We start from the raw sequence: 16,050 nt of genomic DNA, 5'->3' as shown, positions 1-16,050 counted from the left end.
AGCGACTTCTGCATGTTTCTAATCCTACAGACATGGGCACTCCTTTTTGTTACGATTAGACGGCGTTGGCCCCGGTGGTTCGGGAGTTCCGATCATCCGGAGGATCTTCAGCACCACCAAAAACAAAAGGCTCATGCTTATACTCAGAGATTCACCGAAAAGTTACATGTAGCCATTTATTTAAAAAAAAAATCAGAATCATAATTTTAAGTTTTAAAAAAATCTGAAAAAATCTGAAAAAAATCCTGAATGTAGACAATGATGAGATTTACAAACATGCAAAATCTCAATGTGAAATTATTTGTATTGTAGACTACACAAAAAAGACAAAATCTGGCAGATTTTATAATTTTGAAATATGCACTATACACTATTTCTCGGATCCACACGTTTGCTATTTTTGTGTACCCTAAAGTATTAAGAATTTTACATAAAGATTTTTTTTTTGACCGGGGCTACGGCGGGCTTACGCCAGCCTGAACAATTAAATAAACATCAAGAACGTACAAAGGTTTTAGAGGGAGAGAGAGAGGCGGGGGGGGGGGGTCAAGGCGGGTCGAACCCATTACACCAATTATTTAGAGAGGAGGAGCGAGAGGGGGTGGTACAACGGTGAGCCCAAAGCCTGATGTCTTCAATGCACTTACGGGTGACCAGGGGGGTTTCTTTTTTTTTTTTTCGCGGGTACGCGAAAAGCGTGCCGTATCTTTATAGAAGGGAGCAACAAAATTACAAGAAACCAGAGGGGGATGCGAACATCTGCCCTTGGCTAACCCACGCACACCACAAAGAAAAACTAAAGCTCTACTCTCGCAACCTAATTCTCCGCTCCCCTCCCCTCGCAGCCCGCCAAAGACTGAACTCCTCTAGAACTAAGTCTATGATCTGCGCCGTGGATAACTGCCTCTCTAGGTTGCCAAACACACGGGCATTCCTTTGCTTCCATAGCGTCCAAGCAGTCAGCAGAACTAGCGTGTTAAAACCTCTCCTATCCTCCATCCGCAGCCTCTTTCTCGCCTCCGTCCACCATCTCTCCAGGTTTGTGTTCTCCTGTGGCTCCTGCAGCTGCAGTCCCAATCTGCTCAAACAACCGAACCAGACTAACTTTGCATAAGGGCAGTGAGAGAGGATATGATCAACATTGTCCTCCTCCTGGAGGCAAGTGGCGCATGGGTCTGGGCGATCCTGCAGTCCATGCCGAGCTCTCCTATCCGACGTCCATAGCCTGTGTCTTAGCGCCAACCAGCCGAAGATTTTGCATTTTAGGGGTGCAAAGGATCCCCAAACCGGCTTGGCCATACTCCAATCAACCCTCCCTTGGCAGAGCATGTTGTAGGTCACACTCGCAGAGTACAAGCCAGACGCAGACCCTTTCCAAGTGATTTGATCCGGCCTGTTACCATCCCGAGGTACTCTCTCCAGTTCCTCCCAAAGCAGGGTACATTGCATCCACCCATCAATGGATAACTCGCCAGAAACATCCGCAAGCCAGGAGTCCTCGTGCAAGGCATCACTCACTCTCCGTGCGTTTTTCCTTCTCGAGGGTACCAATGTCGCAACCTCAGGCGCAATCTCCTCCGCGTTTCTCCCATTGATCCATCTATCTCTCCAGAAGAGAATAGTCTCACCATCCCCTACACTGAACTGTGCCAAGCTCTGAAACACTTCATTGGCTTCCGGGTCATTTAACGCGGGCAGCCCTTGCCATGGCCTTGAGGGATCTGTGCGCCTCAGCCAACACCACCTGGCTCTGAGAGCCAGACCCTGTAACCTCAGGTCCTTCACTCCAAGACCTCCAAACTGAGTCGGCTTGCATATAGTTTCCCACGCTACAAGGCATTGGCCTCCATTAACCTCTTTCCTCCCCGCCCAAAAGAAGGCTCTCATCCACTTGACCAACTCCTCAAGCACCCAGGCTGGCGCTTCTGCGACCATCAGTTGATGTAAAGGCCGTGCACTTATGACTGATTTGATGAGTATGAGCCTCCCCGACTTCTGGATCATCCCCCTTTGCCAAGCCGGAACACAGCGGTGATGATTGTTGCTTCCTCATAGGTCCCGCACCTTATTGCCCAAAGATCAGCAAGGCGGGAGGGCCCGCTGGTGTCGAAATCCGCTGGTGGTCTGTATCTTCGTCTTGGGAGCATGAAAGACAGGTAGCCATAGTAGAAAGGTGATGTCGGAACCGGCGTTCATTTGTGGGGAGACGCTTCCTCCAGGCGAGCCAGGAGAAGACTTTGCACTTTAGGGGGGCCGCGCTCCTCCAGACCTTCTCTGCAATCTCATCAATCTGCCGTGATATAGACACTTTTGTTCGAGAGTTGTTTGTTAGTGAGGCGGTCGCGACGGGAATCCGGGGAGTCGTAACTTAGGACCACAGAGCTAAGTTCGTTGGCAAGGATACGAAGGTCGGCCTCCGCGGCCAGAGAGAGGCGCGGTCCAAGGGTGTCGTGGAGGTTAGAAGTCAGAGCCGTGGCAACGTTAATGTTAAGCCGGGTGGAATGAGAGTGGAGGGCAGGGAACCGCTCGCACAGGGGGGAATTGCCGGCCCAAAGGTCGGACCAGAAAGCCGTCGGACCTCCTCTCTAAAGATTTTACATGTTTGTAGATTCCATCATTGACTACATCTAGGATTTTTTTTGAATTTTTTTGAAATTTCAAAATATGATTTTTTATTTTTTATAAATAAAAAGCTATATGTAGCTCGACCTCTATTTATTCACTCTCTTCACCCGATCTAAATATTGTACTGTACTCCAAATTACAGACCGTCCATGCGACGTGATATCAGTGCACTATGTCCAAATTACAGACCATTCCTCCAACTGTAGCATATGGCTTCGCTGATCGTTGCACAAGGAGGATCAGCTTACGATACTGTACTATAGCATAATTAACTTCATCTGACGCTCCCCAAGGTCCGGGCCATGGCACTGTCAGAGCGGCTTCCTGTGCGCGGAGGAGGCCATGAGCACGGCCATGGCGACGACGAACATGAACAGCATGCTCGCCAGCAGCGTGTACGTCCTCCTCGACGACCTCCGGTACTCCCCGAATAGCACCACCCCCCAGAACGTGCTCACCAGCGGCAGCGCCTGCACCGAGTCCGCCGCCGCGTACCCGGCCGCCTGCCCGGCCATGAACGTGAACGCGTTGCCCAGCCCGGACACCATGCCGGCAAGCAGAGCTAGCTCCCTCCCCTCCCAGTCGCTGATGTACGCCCGGAGCGAGGACACGGGCACGCCGGCCATGGGGCGGTACAGGAACCAGGCGTTGAGCGCCAAGCCGACGACGAAGGAGGAGAGCGAGAAGTAGAAGAAGGCCGTGTACACCACCAGGTGCGGCACGCCGTCGCGCAGCGTGTGCCACTGGTCATTCGTCGCCAGGTTGAATGCCGGCGCGAAGAGCGAGTAGCACACGCCCGCGAAGGTGACGATCCCCAGGCCCACCAGCGTGTTAGATCCAAGAACCTGAACATCACAGGACAGGGTTGCTCCTGATTTGTCATTGATTTGCTCGTTTTTGCAGTAAAGCTCAACCAACAAGTTCTCAAGTAAAAAATGGTATCTCTGCACGTACTTACTTTGATTGATCTTTTGTCCTCGAGATGAATAAGGAAATCTGCCGTTCCTGCCTCAATTTTCTGCTCGGCCTTTGGTACATCCGGCTTTGCTTCTTCACAATCCTTTGGTTCCTCTGTATATTGAAATATTACTAAGACCATCTTACCAGTAGCTCTAAGCTCAATCTCACATTAATGAAAAAGATGGTTCATTGACCTGACTATCTGACTATACTAGTAGTAAGTACCTTCTTCGAGGAGGTGTCTGGTGAGCTCTTCCTTTGGAGTGTTCCTGTGGAGAATTCAACAAGTGTTCTTCAGACGCAGTCTACTGCAATGGCACAATACTGACACTGCGCCTATCTACACGTACTACAATAGTTGTGTTGATACTTGCAAAATTAATGCAGAGTTACAGTTACAATCAGATTTGCTAAACTACATGTTCCTCAAAATATTCAGATATCTACAAGTGAAATTTAGGCGGAAAGGGAGAAACTCATCGTTTTCACCACATGAGATAAGCACAGAATTGTACCCAGTAAAGTTTCTGGAGTTAGACAGCTTCTCCTGGTTATCAGCAGCATTGGAAGAGTGAACAAGAGAGCCTAGGCAGGCTGCAATCAGAAAGCATCCGACGCCGGGGAAGAGAACCTCTGCCTTATTGATCCGACCGTCAAGAAAATAGTTCAGTGTTGTCCCTGGAAAATGATTTCAGTCAAATCTCTTAGGATTTTAAGAAATCATGCTGGAACGGCTGCAGCATCAAAAATCCGTATTTGGAGAGTGATAGAGCTATCAGTGTACTACCTATGACAACCTTCAGACTAGAGGCCATGACCTCGGTGACAGTAAGCCCGACGTATGCCCAGCCGTACTGTGTGGCTAGTGTTCCGAGGGTGATGAAGACACCGCCGGCAATCGCGAACATGATCGACGGCCAGTTATCCTGTCATTGTTCAATTGACAGTTAGAACATTTTCACTACATGAGAAAATTCTGAACAAAATCCTGATGTACCACCAACATAAGTTGTTGCTTCACTCATGTTAAACTTCAGGCTTGAGAGACCGAAACCCAACATGCAGCTTGAATTTCAGTCCTACAGATATACATATTTTGGCGAGAAATGTTGACAAGTTTAACTAGGATAATTTACCTGGGTGAGCTGGGTGAGGAAATTGGGTGTCTCCGGCGTGTCGCCGCCGATCTGGCCGAAAGTGAAGGCGACCAGCACTGCAGCCAGGAAGTTGCTGATGGAGTAGTCGAGGTACGTGTGCTGCGGCAGGCGTCCCCGGCGCTCCAGCACAGCGAGGACGACCGGCCAGGTGCCCAGGAGCACCAGGGCCGCTGCCATCAAGCCGATGGCTCCGCTGATGTCCTTCACCAGATACATCTTTGCGTGGTAGGCAGCGGCAGCGAATCAAGGAGGGCGGCAGACCTACCTGGTTCAGGAAACTATGCCGTCAGGCATGGCAGACAGTGCAGCTTCTAAAACAAGAAGTAAATCAAAGAAAAACACGGTTTTCAGTTCGATTCAGCACCATACGTAGTTGCAGGGTTGCAGATCGAACTTTTTTCTTTAAAAAACTAACTCTGATCCAAAAATCAAACATCTACTACAACATCTTTGCTTCAACACCGTACCAAAGTAAGCTCGATAGCAACTGAACAGCTTCGGATGGAACAGTTCATAAAGTCACGGCAAGATATTCGCGGTAGCCCGTAGGAAATCACAAACAAAAAGGCAGGATTAAACAGAACTTAATCCAAGACCCATAGATCTGTGCTTTCCCAAATTCATTATATGAAGTTCGCCCAGAGAAAAAAAATGCAAGATGCACCAATAAGTCAAAATAGAAACACAGCTCTAACCTGTTCAGGAGACAAAAAAATGTTCAAGCAGCGTATTCTTTGTCAGAACAAGTAGGGGGAGAAGGGATAAAATAGCTTAAGCTGCATGTTCTTTTGTCAGAGCAACAAGCGAGTTAGTGCACAGCTGCACATACATTTTCTTTTCTCAATGAAAAGCGAAGCAAACATTCTAAACAGATTCAGAAATTGCTCGAGAAAGAGCAGAATCGGTGATACAGATCAAACTTTTAGATGCGACTTACCATTTAAAGCGATCAAAATTGAAGGTATTCTTGCCGGTTATTCAGCCCCATATGTATGCAGTGTTGTGTTTATGATATGTTTTGGGGTTTTCTGGAAGCTCCACCAGTGAGCTGTGGATATGCGATGAGGAGAATGGAGAATGCTCAGATTGCGAGGATACGTGCTGGCATGGGTCCCACCTGATGGAAGCGTGCTGGCGGCTCCAGTGGAAGGCCTCACATGGCGCACGCCGCGTGTCCCTAGCCCAAACTAATGTGAAAATAAATACTTTCTCTGTCCATAAAACGATTCCTCTATATATTAAATGTTTAGATACATAAAATTAGATGAACTTTCTACATCTTTTAGTAACAGAGATAGCACATCGCGTAAAAGAACCCAAAACCGTAAAACTTTGAAGCACCTTCTTTAATTTCTATCAAGCTCTCGATATTATTTGTGATCTTCTATAAAGCATTGCCGTTGTTGTGGTTTCGATCACGGCATATGCCAGGGATGGCTTGAGTAGAGGGAAGTGAGACCTGTCGACGGTATCCGGATACGGGATTGGTACACAACATACGGTGATGTATACAGGTTCAGGGTTCTCGCGGTGGAGGTAAAACCCCTACTCCTGCATGTGATATATATGAGCACACATGAGTGGTACAGAGTTGCTTCTAGAACTGTTTGTCCTAAGGAGGAGAAATCTACTGTGAGCTAAGAGAGGCGATTTTTTTGAAATAATACACTTTTTATTATTTAATCCAGAAATAATATTCATTTTCAGCAATTTTCAGAAATAGTACACCGTCGGGGTTCCTGAACCCGAAAAGGAGGAATTGGGGTAGAGAAGCCCGACACGGCAATTTCGGTGTTGACAACCCCGATCGTAGATTCCCATGCGGCCAGAGAAAAAAGAAAGAAGAAATCGGGGTTGTTGAACCCGACTGTTTAATTTCGGGCACGGTGAAGCCGATTTCAATTAATCGGGGATGATGAACCTGAGTTGTTTGCAGCATAAATTGTTCTCGCCTTTTCCCATTCACACCGTCGTGTTTCCCTCCCACCCTTGCCGGCACCCTTCCGGCCACTCGTTCCCGCCACTCCTTCCCGCCACCACTCCTTCCCGCCACCACTCTTTCCTGCCACCATCTCCCGCCAATTTTATTCCGCAACGCTCTCGGATTTTTCCCTATAAAAGCAGACATCGACACTCTTCGCTGCACAAGTGCTTCTATCTCTCTCTCTCTCTCTCTCTCTCTATTTTCTATTGGCTCACCACTTAGCCGTCATGAGTGTGTCGTGCTCTGACCAGGAGTTTAGGCCGGTGAAGGCGAAGGTTGCAAGTTTGCCCCCAGGTGTGACTGCGGAGCGGTGTTGGTGCGGCCGTCTTGCTAAGGTTAAGCGGGTGGAGGATTTCTCCGACCAGTTCAGCATGAAATTTTTCATGTGTGCGAGCTATGAGCATGATCCACCCCGTAGTTCAGCTTCGTCGTCCACCAGACCGCCGGTATGTTTCGACATAAATATATGTAGGCATAAATTTATTTATGAATGTGATTTAATGTTACTGTTTGTGTTGTAGTCTCCCCCGCCCATATGCAAATGGTTTCACTGGATAGACACGGAGCAGCCGGATTGGGCGCGGTAGGAGGTTGAGGAGAAACACCGGCGTGCGTGGGAAACGTTCTTTGAGGAGGAGCGTTGGGAAAAGGTTCGTGCTAATGAAAAAGCAGAGCGAGAGAGGCAGATACAGAAACTAGGGGCGGAACAAGCTCGTAATTGCGAAGTGAATCATAAGAGGATAGATGATGAGGCTGCACGTAGGTTTGCAAAGGAAGAGATGCGCAGGGAGGCTCGTGAAGCGGAGAGGAAGAGACTACGGGAAAGAGCTGCTGAGACGCAAGCGGCAGAAGAACGCGGTGACAAGTCTGGAAAATGGCCACGGTGGATGCAGGAAAAGTAGAGTGATGTGTCGTACTGGCTATGTATCTCAATTTCAGTTTTAGTTTGTCGTTGTATCTTAAATTCCGTTGTAGTGGTAAGCCGTATTTTAATTTCAGCTGCAATATATCTTAATTTCAGTTTTAGTATTAATGTAAAATGAATTTTCCGCGAAAATGTTGTGTCGGAAATTTGGGCTCAATTGTTTGCCGCCACTTTTTCCCGCCCAATTTTTCCCGCTCAATCTTCCCGCCATTTATTCTCGCCCAAATCTGCCGCCACTTTTTCCCGCCCAATTTTTCCCGCTCACATCTTCCCGCCGAAAGTCATCCCTTCTAGCCTATAAATACCCCCACCGTTTCCTTGTCTTTCAGTGTATTCTCTCAACAAGATGGATCCCCCATATAAGAATCCCCCCATCTTTACAACGAATTCATGGCCAAACCTCTTCTAGACGAGGCCCGTGATACGTCTCCAACGTATCTATAATTTCTGATGTTCCATGCTAGTTCTATGACAATACCTACATGTTTTTCTCGCACTTTATGATGATTTCATGCATTTTCCGGAACTAACCTATTAACAAGATGCCGAAGTGCCGGCTCTCGTTTTCTGTTGTTTTTGGTTCCGTAAAGGCTGTTCGGGCAATATTCTCGGAATTCGACGAAACAAAGACCAAATATCTTATTTTCCCCGGGAGGTTCCAGAACACCGAAGGAGAGTCGGAGGCGGGCAGCAGGGGGCCCACACCATAAGGCGGAGCGGGTGGCCAGTGAGCTCTCTTACAAAGGTATGGTTTATTCTAGGGTTTATGGTGTATTCACCATATCTAAATAAATATTAAGTCTAAAACTCCACTTGGCTATCTTGGTTGAGCTAATCTGCTCCTTACTTTATCAGTTCATGGATATGGTATTATTCCATGTGATGTTAGGTTGTCTCACCACTCCAGGATGAAATGGTTAACCTCCTAATACTTTAGTTCAAGAATTGTTCTTGGTTATTAATTAGGTAAAGCTAGGATTGATATGAATGCTCTCTCTCATTTGGAAAAGACTTCAATAATATCCTAGGGTTCCTCTTGAAGACGATGTTGTGATCATACGGATATTTATATCCAAGGTTCAGTTCAAGGTTTATCATTGATCCTCTAATAAGTAACATAGAACTCTCACTTCTCTAGGTTTGATGTATATTAATTATTTGGAATAGAGAAGAGTTGTATTCCTTAGTTGGATCTCCTTGTCTTGTTTCCAAGATTAAAGTAGAATGGATATTATAGGGTTTATGATAAGAGCATGGATTAGTTTAAGACATGGAGAAGATAAGTTAGGAATAGTTACTCCAATGATTGTTACTTGATTTCCCATTAAATGGATGTTCATATGTTGTGGCAAGGATTATCATATTATAATATTTAATAAGATCAAGTAGTTGATCCTTGATTCATATGTTCTTGTGTTGGTTTTAATTCCATTTGATCTAACCCCTTAGATCAAATCATCTCTACCCAAAACAAGGTTTTAGCAAAGTCACATTGAGGTTTATAACGCTTGACTTGATGAGCTACTTCAATTCCACCAAGGTCAAGTGAAACTTCGGCTATCGTGGACTCGTTTTTACTTTAAAGCGCGAAAATCCCCGCATTTTCTATGCCTGAATGCAATGCACACATCTGTTTCCTCTATTTTTGTAACCCCAATACCTGGGATATTACAGTCTCTACCCCTTAAACTAAACTTCGTCCTCGAAGTTTGATCACTCTCACGTTTCGGAGTATGGATCTGACTTATGCAGACTTAAAATTTTCTCGAACTCCGTAGTAATCTTACTGGATATCATTGAATATATTCCTTGTCCAGATTCTTCCTGGAATCCATTAGTGTTTGTCATTAAACAACTATTACTTCCTTTACTTCCCTGATTTCCTCCAAGGTTATAAGCTTGTTTCATTTCTCATTGAATATTCAATGATTAGGTCTTATTCTGATGCTGCTAGTCTCAATTGAAGACTAATTTAACAACATACTCCTAATTGGTAAATAGGTCTTTGTTTTCCCTTACTACCAAAACTGCAATAATGGTACCAAGAATAATCGTCGACTTGTTATAAGGTACTTAACATGGAAATGGTCGTGATGGTTTATTTTCCTAAGAATGGATTAGACTCATTTAATCCATCCAATCATGGTTTATTGTTGATACATATAACTATTTTGGTTTCTTTAGATTCCATGAAAGGAATCATTCTATTAGTCTTTGATATTAGTATGTTCAATCTTCTTCACTCTTTAACCATCTTGGGCTTTATTGATCTATGGTATTTCCTTCGTCCAACTTCATTATGCTTGACTTACTTGAGGTTTAGTACTTCTGAGTAAATACTATTCACTTTCTCAAGTTATAGTCCACTTCTTCTTCCTCGAGGTATAAACCTCGCTTCGAGTCCGACATCCTTCGATAGTAGTGTCAACAATCTTATGAAAATAAGATCGAACTTCCTCTCGGCTCGGACCTTCTACTATCTTGCTCAAAATATTGAGTTATTATACAGCCAACTCAATCTTTACTCTACCCCTTAGAGTTTTCTTATGGTCTTCAGCTCCTTTTCTTCCAACCATTGGATTAATGGTTGGAATATTGGTCTAGGTGTAACTTATGGTTTATATTCTTCTAAGGTCTTGTGAAGAATCCTTGTGGTGTATCCACTCAATTGTGGACATCCAATGTGAATCCTTCGACTAGATAATTATAGGTCATTGTTATTTAGCTGGCAAAATTTTATTTGTTTGCAACTTCTTGGTACACCTAATCCAATGATGGCCTACTTGATACCAATTGTGTCTATTTGTTATCTAAAAATGGATTCTATTATAGATTTTGATCAGTTAGTCTGGACATCTTCTACTTTATCTTCCAGTATTGATCCTATACCAATTGTGGTATTCTGATATCAACTATGGTCTTCTTATATCTGTTATGGGTTCATAGGTCATCTTCCTTTCTTCGAGGGTTTATTGTTGCAAGAAAACCACTAGCTAACACTATGATTATAGTATTCGAAGTGATTTCCAATGCATTCCCTCTTCTATGTGGATTATGGATCTGCTTCAGCTTCACCATAATCACCATATTTCTTACCTTCATGCTTCTTCTGTACTAAAGTACTCCTCTATTGAGGTAAAGCATGAATGTTGATTGGCACTTCCTTCAGAGTATTGTGGTTGCTTCCCACAACTTTGTTTCCTTTATCTGATGAACCTTCATCTTGTCTTCAAAATATTCAGAATTCGTCACTTCCTCACACGAATACCATTACCCTCTAGATCTATAGCATCAAGTAAGGACTTGATATTGCAACATGCATTTGCATATCGAAGTCTATCTTCATGTATGGATCTAGTCAAACAATGAAGATCCAATAAAATCCAAGAAGATTCAGCTTTGTGCATATAATACACACCATCATAAGCCTGAATATAATAGTTGAGTATGACATCTATAAACATCAGGCTGAGATGTGTAGTATATAACACCACATAATATAGGGTTTATATCGTGATACTTAGCACGAATATATGGGATTCTACTATTTGTCTCAACCTTTACCTTAATTGCACATTTGCAATGAGATAAACTTGAAACAAAGTGGCCTAGGATAGTTAAAGTTAACCTAGTTTAGTCTGGAAGTACTAACAAGGTATTATACCATATATAAGTGCTATTGAGGACTATTTTGTATGATACCACTAGTTCTAATATGGTTACTCTAAATACATATTTATTAGGATATAGTTCCTATACTTCTAAGCGTTTCTACCATAAGCATATGGTCATGATGTGCTTGGCACACTTCCCATATTTTTGGAACATAGTTCTTGCACTATTGTTGAACAACTGACTTCTTGTTGTACTCATTTTAATTATTTATGATGATTTAGTCCATCACATAATGATTCTCAGGTGAATCATATGTGATTAACAACTCTACCATGTAAGTAGACATATTTTTATTTCTATCTCTCTTCCTTACTTCCCATGATTGATTCATCATGGTCTATACTATTTCCTATAACTATTTTGTATCACTTATTATCAATTGTTTCACAGTTTAGATAAATTTTACTTACCCTATTACTGGTATTGGTATACCCTTCGAATAGGACATCTTCCTTATCTTTATTACTTGATATTACTCCTATTACAGGTCTGGATAACTCTTACTTAATCATAACATATGTTGGTACACATCTTCCACTAGGTTATCTTCCTTATGGTTGTATCCTCTCTTTGGACTACCATGTGTTGTATACCAACTATGGTCTACTCATCTATTGTTATAAGGATTTAATGATGTTCTGCATGTTTGGAATTAGCTAACTAACTTTGCTTAGGAAAGTTAGGTAGGAAAGTTGGACTCAAGTGTGTCAGGATTATTCTCAAGTGAATATCCATCTCAAGTCATAAGATTATTTGGTTTGGATAAGACAACTTCCTATAGACACTACCAATCCTATAGGTCTCCTTTAAAGGGTTTTAATCCTAAGGTCAAAGCATTTGCTCGATACCAAGCTGTGGTGACCCGGCATACCACCGCATGGTGTAGTATGCAAGTCCGATATAACACCAATGAAACACCGTTCCACTCGTATTATATCGCTCGGAGTGGTACAACGAAACATATGCGGGTCCAAGGCATGTCTATAGAATTACAACACGGACTCTTTACAAAAGATCCACACAGACCTCCTACTTTACAATGAGGTAAAACTGCAAATAAACTCCAAAAGAACGACTCGTGATCTAATCTTATCACGGACTCTATTTGTAGAGTATTTGACTAGCTATAGAGGCTATGAATAGATTCTAGCTAAGTAGGAGCTAGGTTTAGAAAGCTAGTTCCATTCTATGGCTAAACTAGGTTTTCTCCTTGTTGGATGTGGTATCTGACTCATCTGACAGGGTCCTGTCTCTTGAAGTAGTTGTTGACTCCTCGGTCTTCGAGTTGCACTGTAGCTCCTCCTTCGATGCCTCCATATCTAAGCAGGGGATTTAAGAGTGGGATGAGTACGAGCGTACTTGATGGCGTGTATTTCACACGTTCGTTGGGCAACCCCAAGAGGAAGGTATGATGCGCACAACAGCAAGTTTTCCCTCAGAAAGAAACCAAGGTTTATCGAACCAGGAGGAGCCAAGAAGCACGTTGAAGGTTGATGGCGGCGGGATGTAGTGCGGCGCAACACCAGGGATTCCGGCGCCAACGTGGAACCTGCACAACACAACCAAAGTACTTTGCCCCAACGAAACAGGTGAGGTTGTCAATCTCACCGGACTTGTCGTAACAAAGGATTAACCGTATTGTGTGGAAGATGATTGTTTGCAGAGAAAACAAGAAAACAAGTATTGCGAACAGATTTGTATTTCAAGCATTAAAGAATGGACCGGGGTCCACAGCTCACTAGAGGTGTCTCTCCCATAAGATAAAAGCATGTTGGGTGAACAAATTACAGTCGGGCAATTGACAAATAGAGAGAGCATAACAATGCACATACATGTCATGATAAGTACAGTGAGATTTAATTGGGCATTACGACAAAGTACATAGACCGCCATCCAACCGCATCTATGCCTAAAAAGTCCACCTTCGAGGTTATCGTCCGAACCCCTCCAAGTATTAAGTTGCAAAGCAACAGACAATTGCATTAAGTATGGTGCGTAATGTAATCAATAACTACATCCTCGGACATAGCATCAATGTTTTATCCCTAGTGGCAACATCACAACACAACCTTAGAACTTTCCGTCATCGTCCCAGTGTGTCAATGCAGCATGAACCCACTATCGAGCATAAATACTCCCTCTTGGAGTTACTAGCATCAACTTGGCCGAGCCTCTACTAATAACGGAGAGCATGCAAGATCATAAACAACACATATGCAATAACTTGATAATTAACATAACATGGTATTCTCTATCCATCGGATCCCGACAAACACAACATAGAGTATTACAGATAGATGATCTTGATCATGTTAGGCAGCTCACAAGATCCAACAATGAAGCACAATGAGGAGAAGACAACCATCTAGCTACCGCTATGGACCCATAGTCCAGGGGTGAACTACTCACTCATCACTCCGGAGGCGACCATGGCGGTGTAGAGTCCTCCGGGAGATGAATCCCCTCTCCGGCAGGGTGCCGGAGGAGATCTCCGGAATCCCCCGAGATGGGATCGGCGGCGGCGGCGTCTCGGTAAGGTTTTCCGTATCGTGGTTTTTCGCATCGGGGGTTTCGCGACGGAGGCTTTAAGTAGGCGGAAGGGCGAGTCGGGGGCTGACGAGGGGCCCACACCACAGGGCGGCGCGGGGCCCCCTTGGCCGCGCCGCCATGTGGTCTGGCCACCTCGTGGCCCCACTTCGTATGCTCTTCGGTCTTCTGGAAGGTTCGTGGCGAAATAGGCCCCTGGGTCTTGATTTCGTCCAATTCCGAGAATATTTCGTTACTAGGATTTCGAAACCAAAAACAACGAGAAAACAAGAATCGGCACTTCGGCATCTTGTTAATAGGTTAGTTCCGGAAAATGCACGAATATGACATAAAGTGTGCATAAAACATGTAGGTATCATCAATAATATGGCATAGAACATAAGAAATTATCGATACGTCGGAGACGTATCAAGCATCCCAAGCTTAGTTCTCGCTCGTCCCGAGCAGGTAAAACGATAACAAAGATAATGAAGTGACATGCCATCATAACCTTGATCATACTATTTGTAAACATATGTAGTGGATGCAGCGATCAAAACAATGGTAATGACATGAGTAAACAAGTGAATCATAAAGCAAAGACTTTTCATGAATAGTACTTCAAGACAAGTATCAATAAGTCTTGCATAAAAGCAATAAATCAAAGTAAATGTATTGAAGCAACACAAAGGAAGATTAAGTTTCAGCGGTTGCTTTCAACTTGTAACATGTATATCTCATGGATAATTGTCAACATAGAGTAATATAACAAGTACAATATGCAAGTATGTAGGAATCAATGCACAGTTCACACAAGTGTTTGCTTCTTGAGGTGGAGAGAGATAGGTGAACTGACTCAACATAAAAGTAAAGAGAATGGTCCTTCAAAGAGGAAAGCATCGATTGCTATATTTGTGCTAGAGCTTTTATTTTGAAAACATGAAACAATTTTGTCAACGGTAGTAATAAAGCATATGAGTTATGAAAGTTATATCTTACAAGTTGCAAGTCTCATGCATAATATACTAATAGTGCCCGCACCTTGTCCTAATTAGCTTGGACTACCGGATCTTTGCAATGCACATGTTTTAACCAAGTGTCACAATGGGGTACCTCCATGCCGCTCTGTACAAATGTCTAAGGAGAAAGCTCGCATTTTGGATTTCTCGCTTTTGATTATTCTCAACTTAGACATCCATACCGGGACAACATGGACAACAGATAATGGACTCCTCTTTAATGCATAAGCATGTGGCAACAATTATTATTCTCATATGAGATTGAGGATATGTGTCCAAGACTGAAACTTCCACCATGATTCATGGCTTTAGTTAGCGGCCCAATGTTCTTCTCTAACAATATGCATGCTCCAACCATTAAGGTGGTAGATCTCTCTTACTTCAGACAAGACGGACATGCATAGCAACTCACATGATATCCAACAAAGAATAGTTGATGGCGTCCCCGAGAAAACATGGTTATCGCACAACAAGCAACTTAATAAGAGATAAAGTGCATAAGTACATATTCAATACTACAATAGTTTTTAAGCTATTTGTCCCATGAGCTATATATTGCAAAGGTTAATGATGGAATTTTAAAGGTAGCACTCAAGCAATTTACTTTGTAATGGCGGATAAATACCATGTAGTAGGTAGGTATGGTGGACACAAATGGCATAGTGGTTGGCTCAAGTATTTTGGATGCATGAGAAGTATTCTCTCTCGATACAAGGTTTAGGCTAGCAAGGTTATTTGAAACAAACACAAGGATGAACGGTACATCAAAACTCACATAAAAGACATATTGTAAACATTATAAGATTCTACACCGTCTTCCTTGTTGTTCAAAACTCAATACTAGATGTTATCTAGACTCTAGAGAAACCAAATATGCAAACCAAATTAGCAAGCTCTAAGTGTTTCTTCATTAATGGGTGCAAAGTATATGATGCAAGAGCTTAAACATGAGCACAACAATTTCCAAGTATCAAATTATCCAAGACATTTTAGAGTTACTACATGTAGTATTTTCCAATTCCAACCATATAACAATTTAACGAAGAAGAAACTTTTCCATGAATACTATGAGTAGAGCCTAAGGACATACATGTCCATATGCTACAGCGGAGCGTGTCTCTCTCCCACAAAGTGAATGCTAGGATCCATTTTATTCAAACAAAACAAAAAAAAAACAAA

The 16,050-nt window shown here is 43.3% G+C and overlaps 1 protein-coding gene across 1 annotated transcript; it reads right to left on the bottom strand.

The window, feature by feature from the left end:
* Positions 1–2,761: 2,761 nt before the first annotated feature.
* Positions 2,762–4,992, bottom strand: LOC124655149 (ureide permease 1-like). Its single transcript, XM_047194100.1, has 6 exons — positions 4,722–4,992; positions 4,373–4,511; positions 4,101–4,263; positions 3,811–3,854; positions 3,584–3,696; positions 2,762–3,470 (listed from the first exon to the last, which is right to left on the bottom strand). Exons 1-6 carry the CDS (start codon positions 4,956–4,958, stop codon positions 2,937–2,939), a joined length of 1,230 nt encoding a protein of 409 aa, XP_047050056.1. The 5' UTR covers positions 4,959–4,992; the 3' UTR covers positions 2,762–2,936.
* Positions 4,993–16,050: the final 11,058 nt, after the last annotated feature.

Source organism: Lolium rigidum, chromosome 5, assembly GCF_022539505.1.
Source record: "Lolium rigidum isolate FL_2022 chromosome 5, APGP_CSIRO_Lrig_0.1, whole genome shotgun sequence".
NCBI classification, from domain to species: Eukaryota; Viridiplantae; Streptophyta; class Magnoliopsida; order Poales; family Poaceae; genus Lolium; species Lolium rigidum.
Note: the sequence above shows the minus strand (reverse complement) of the source record. Positions and strands in the feature narration are given on the sequence as shown.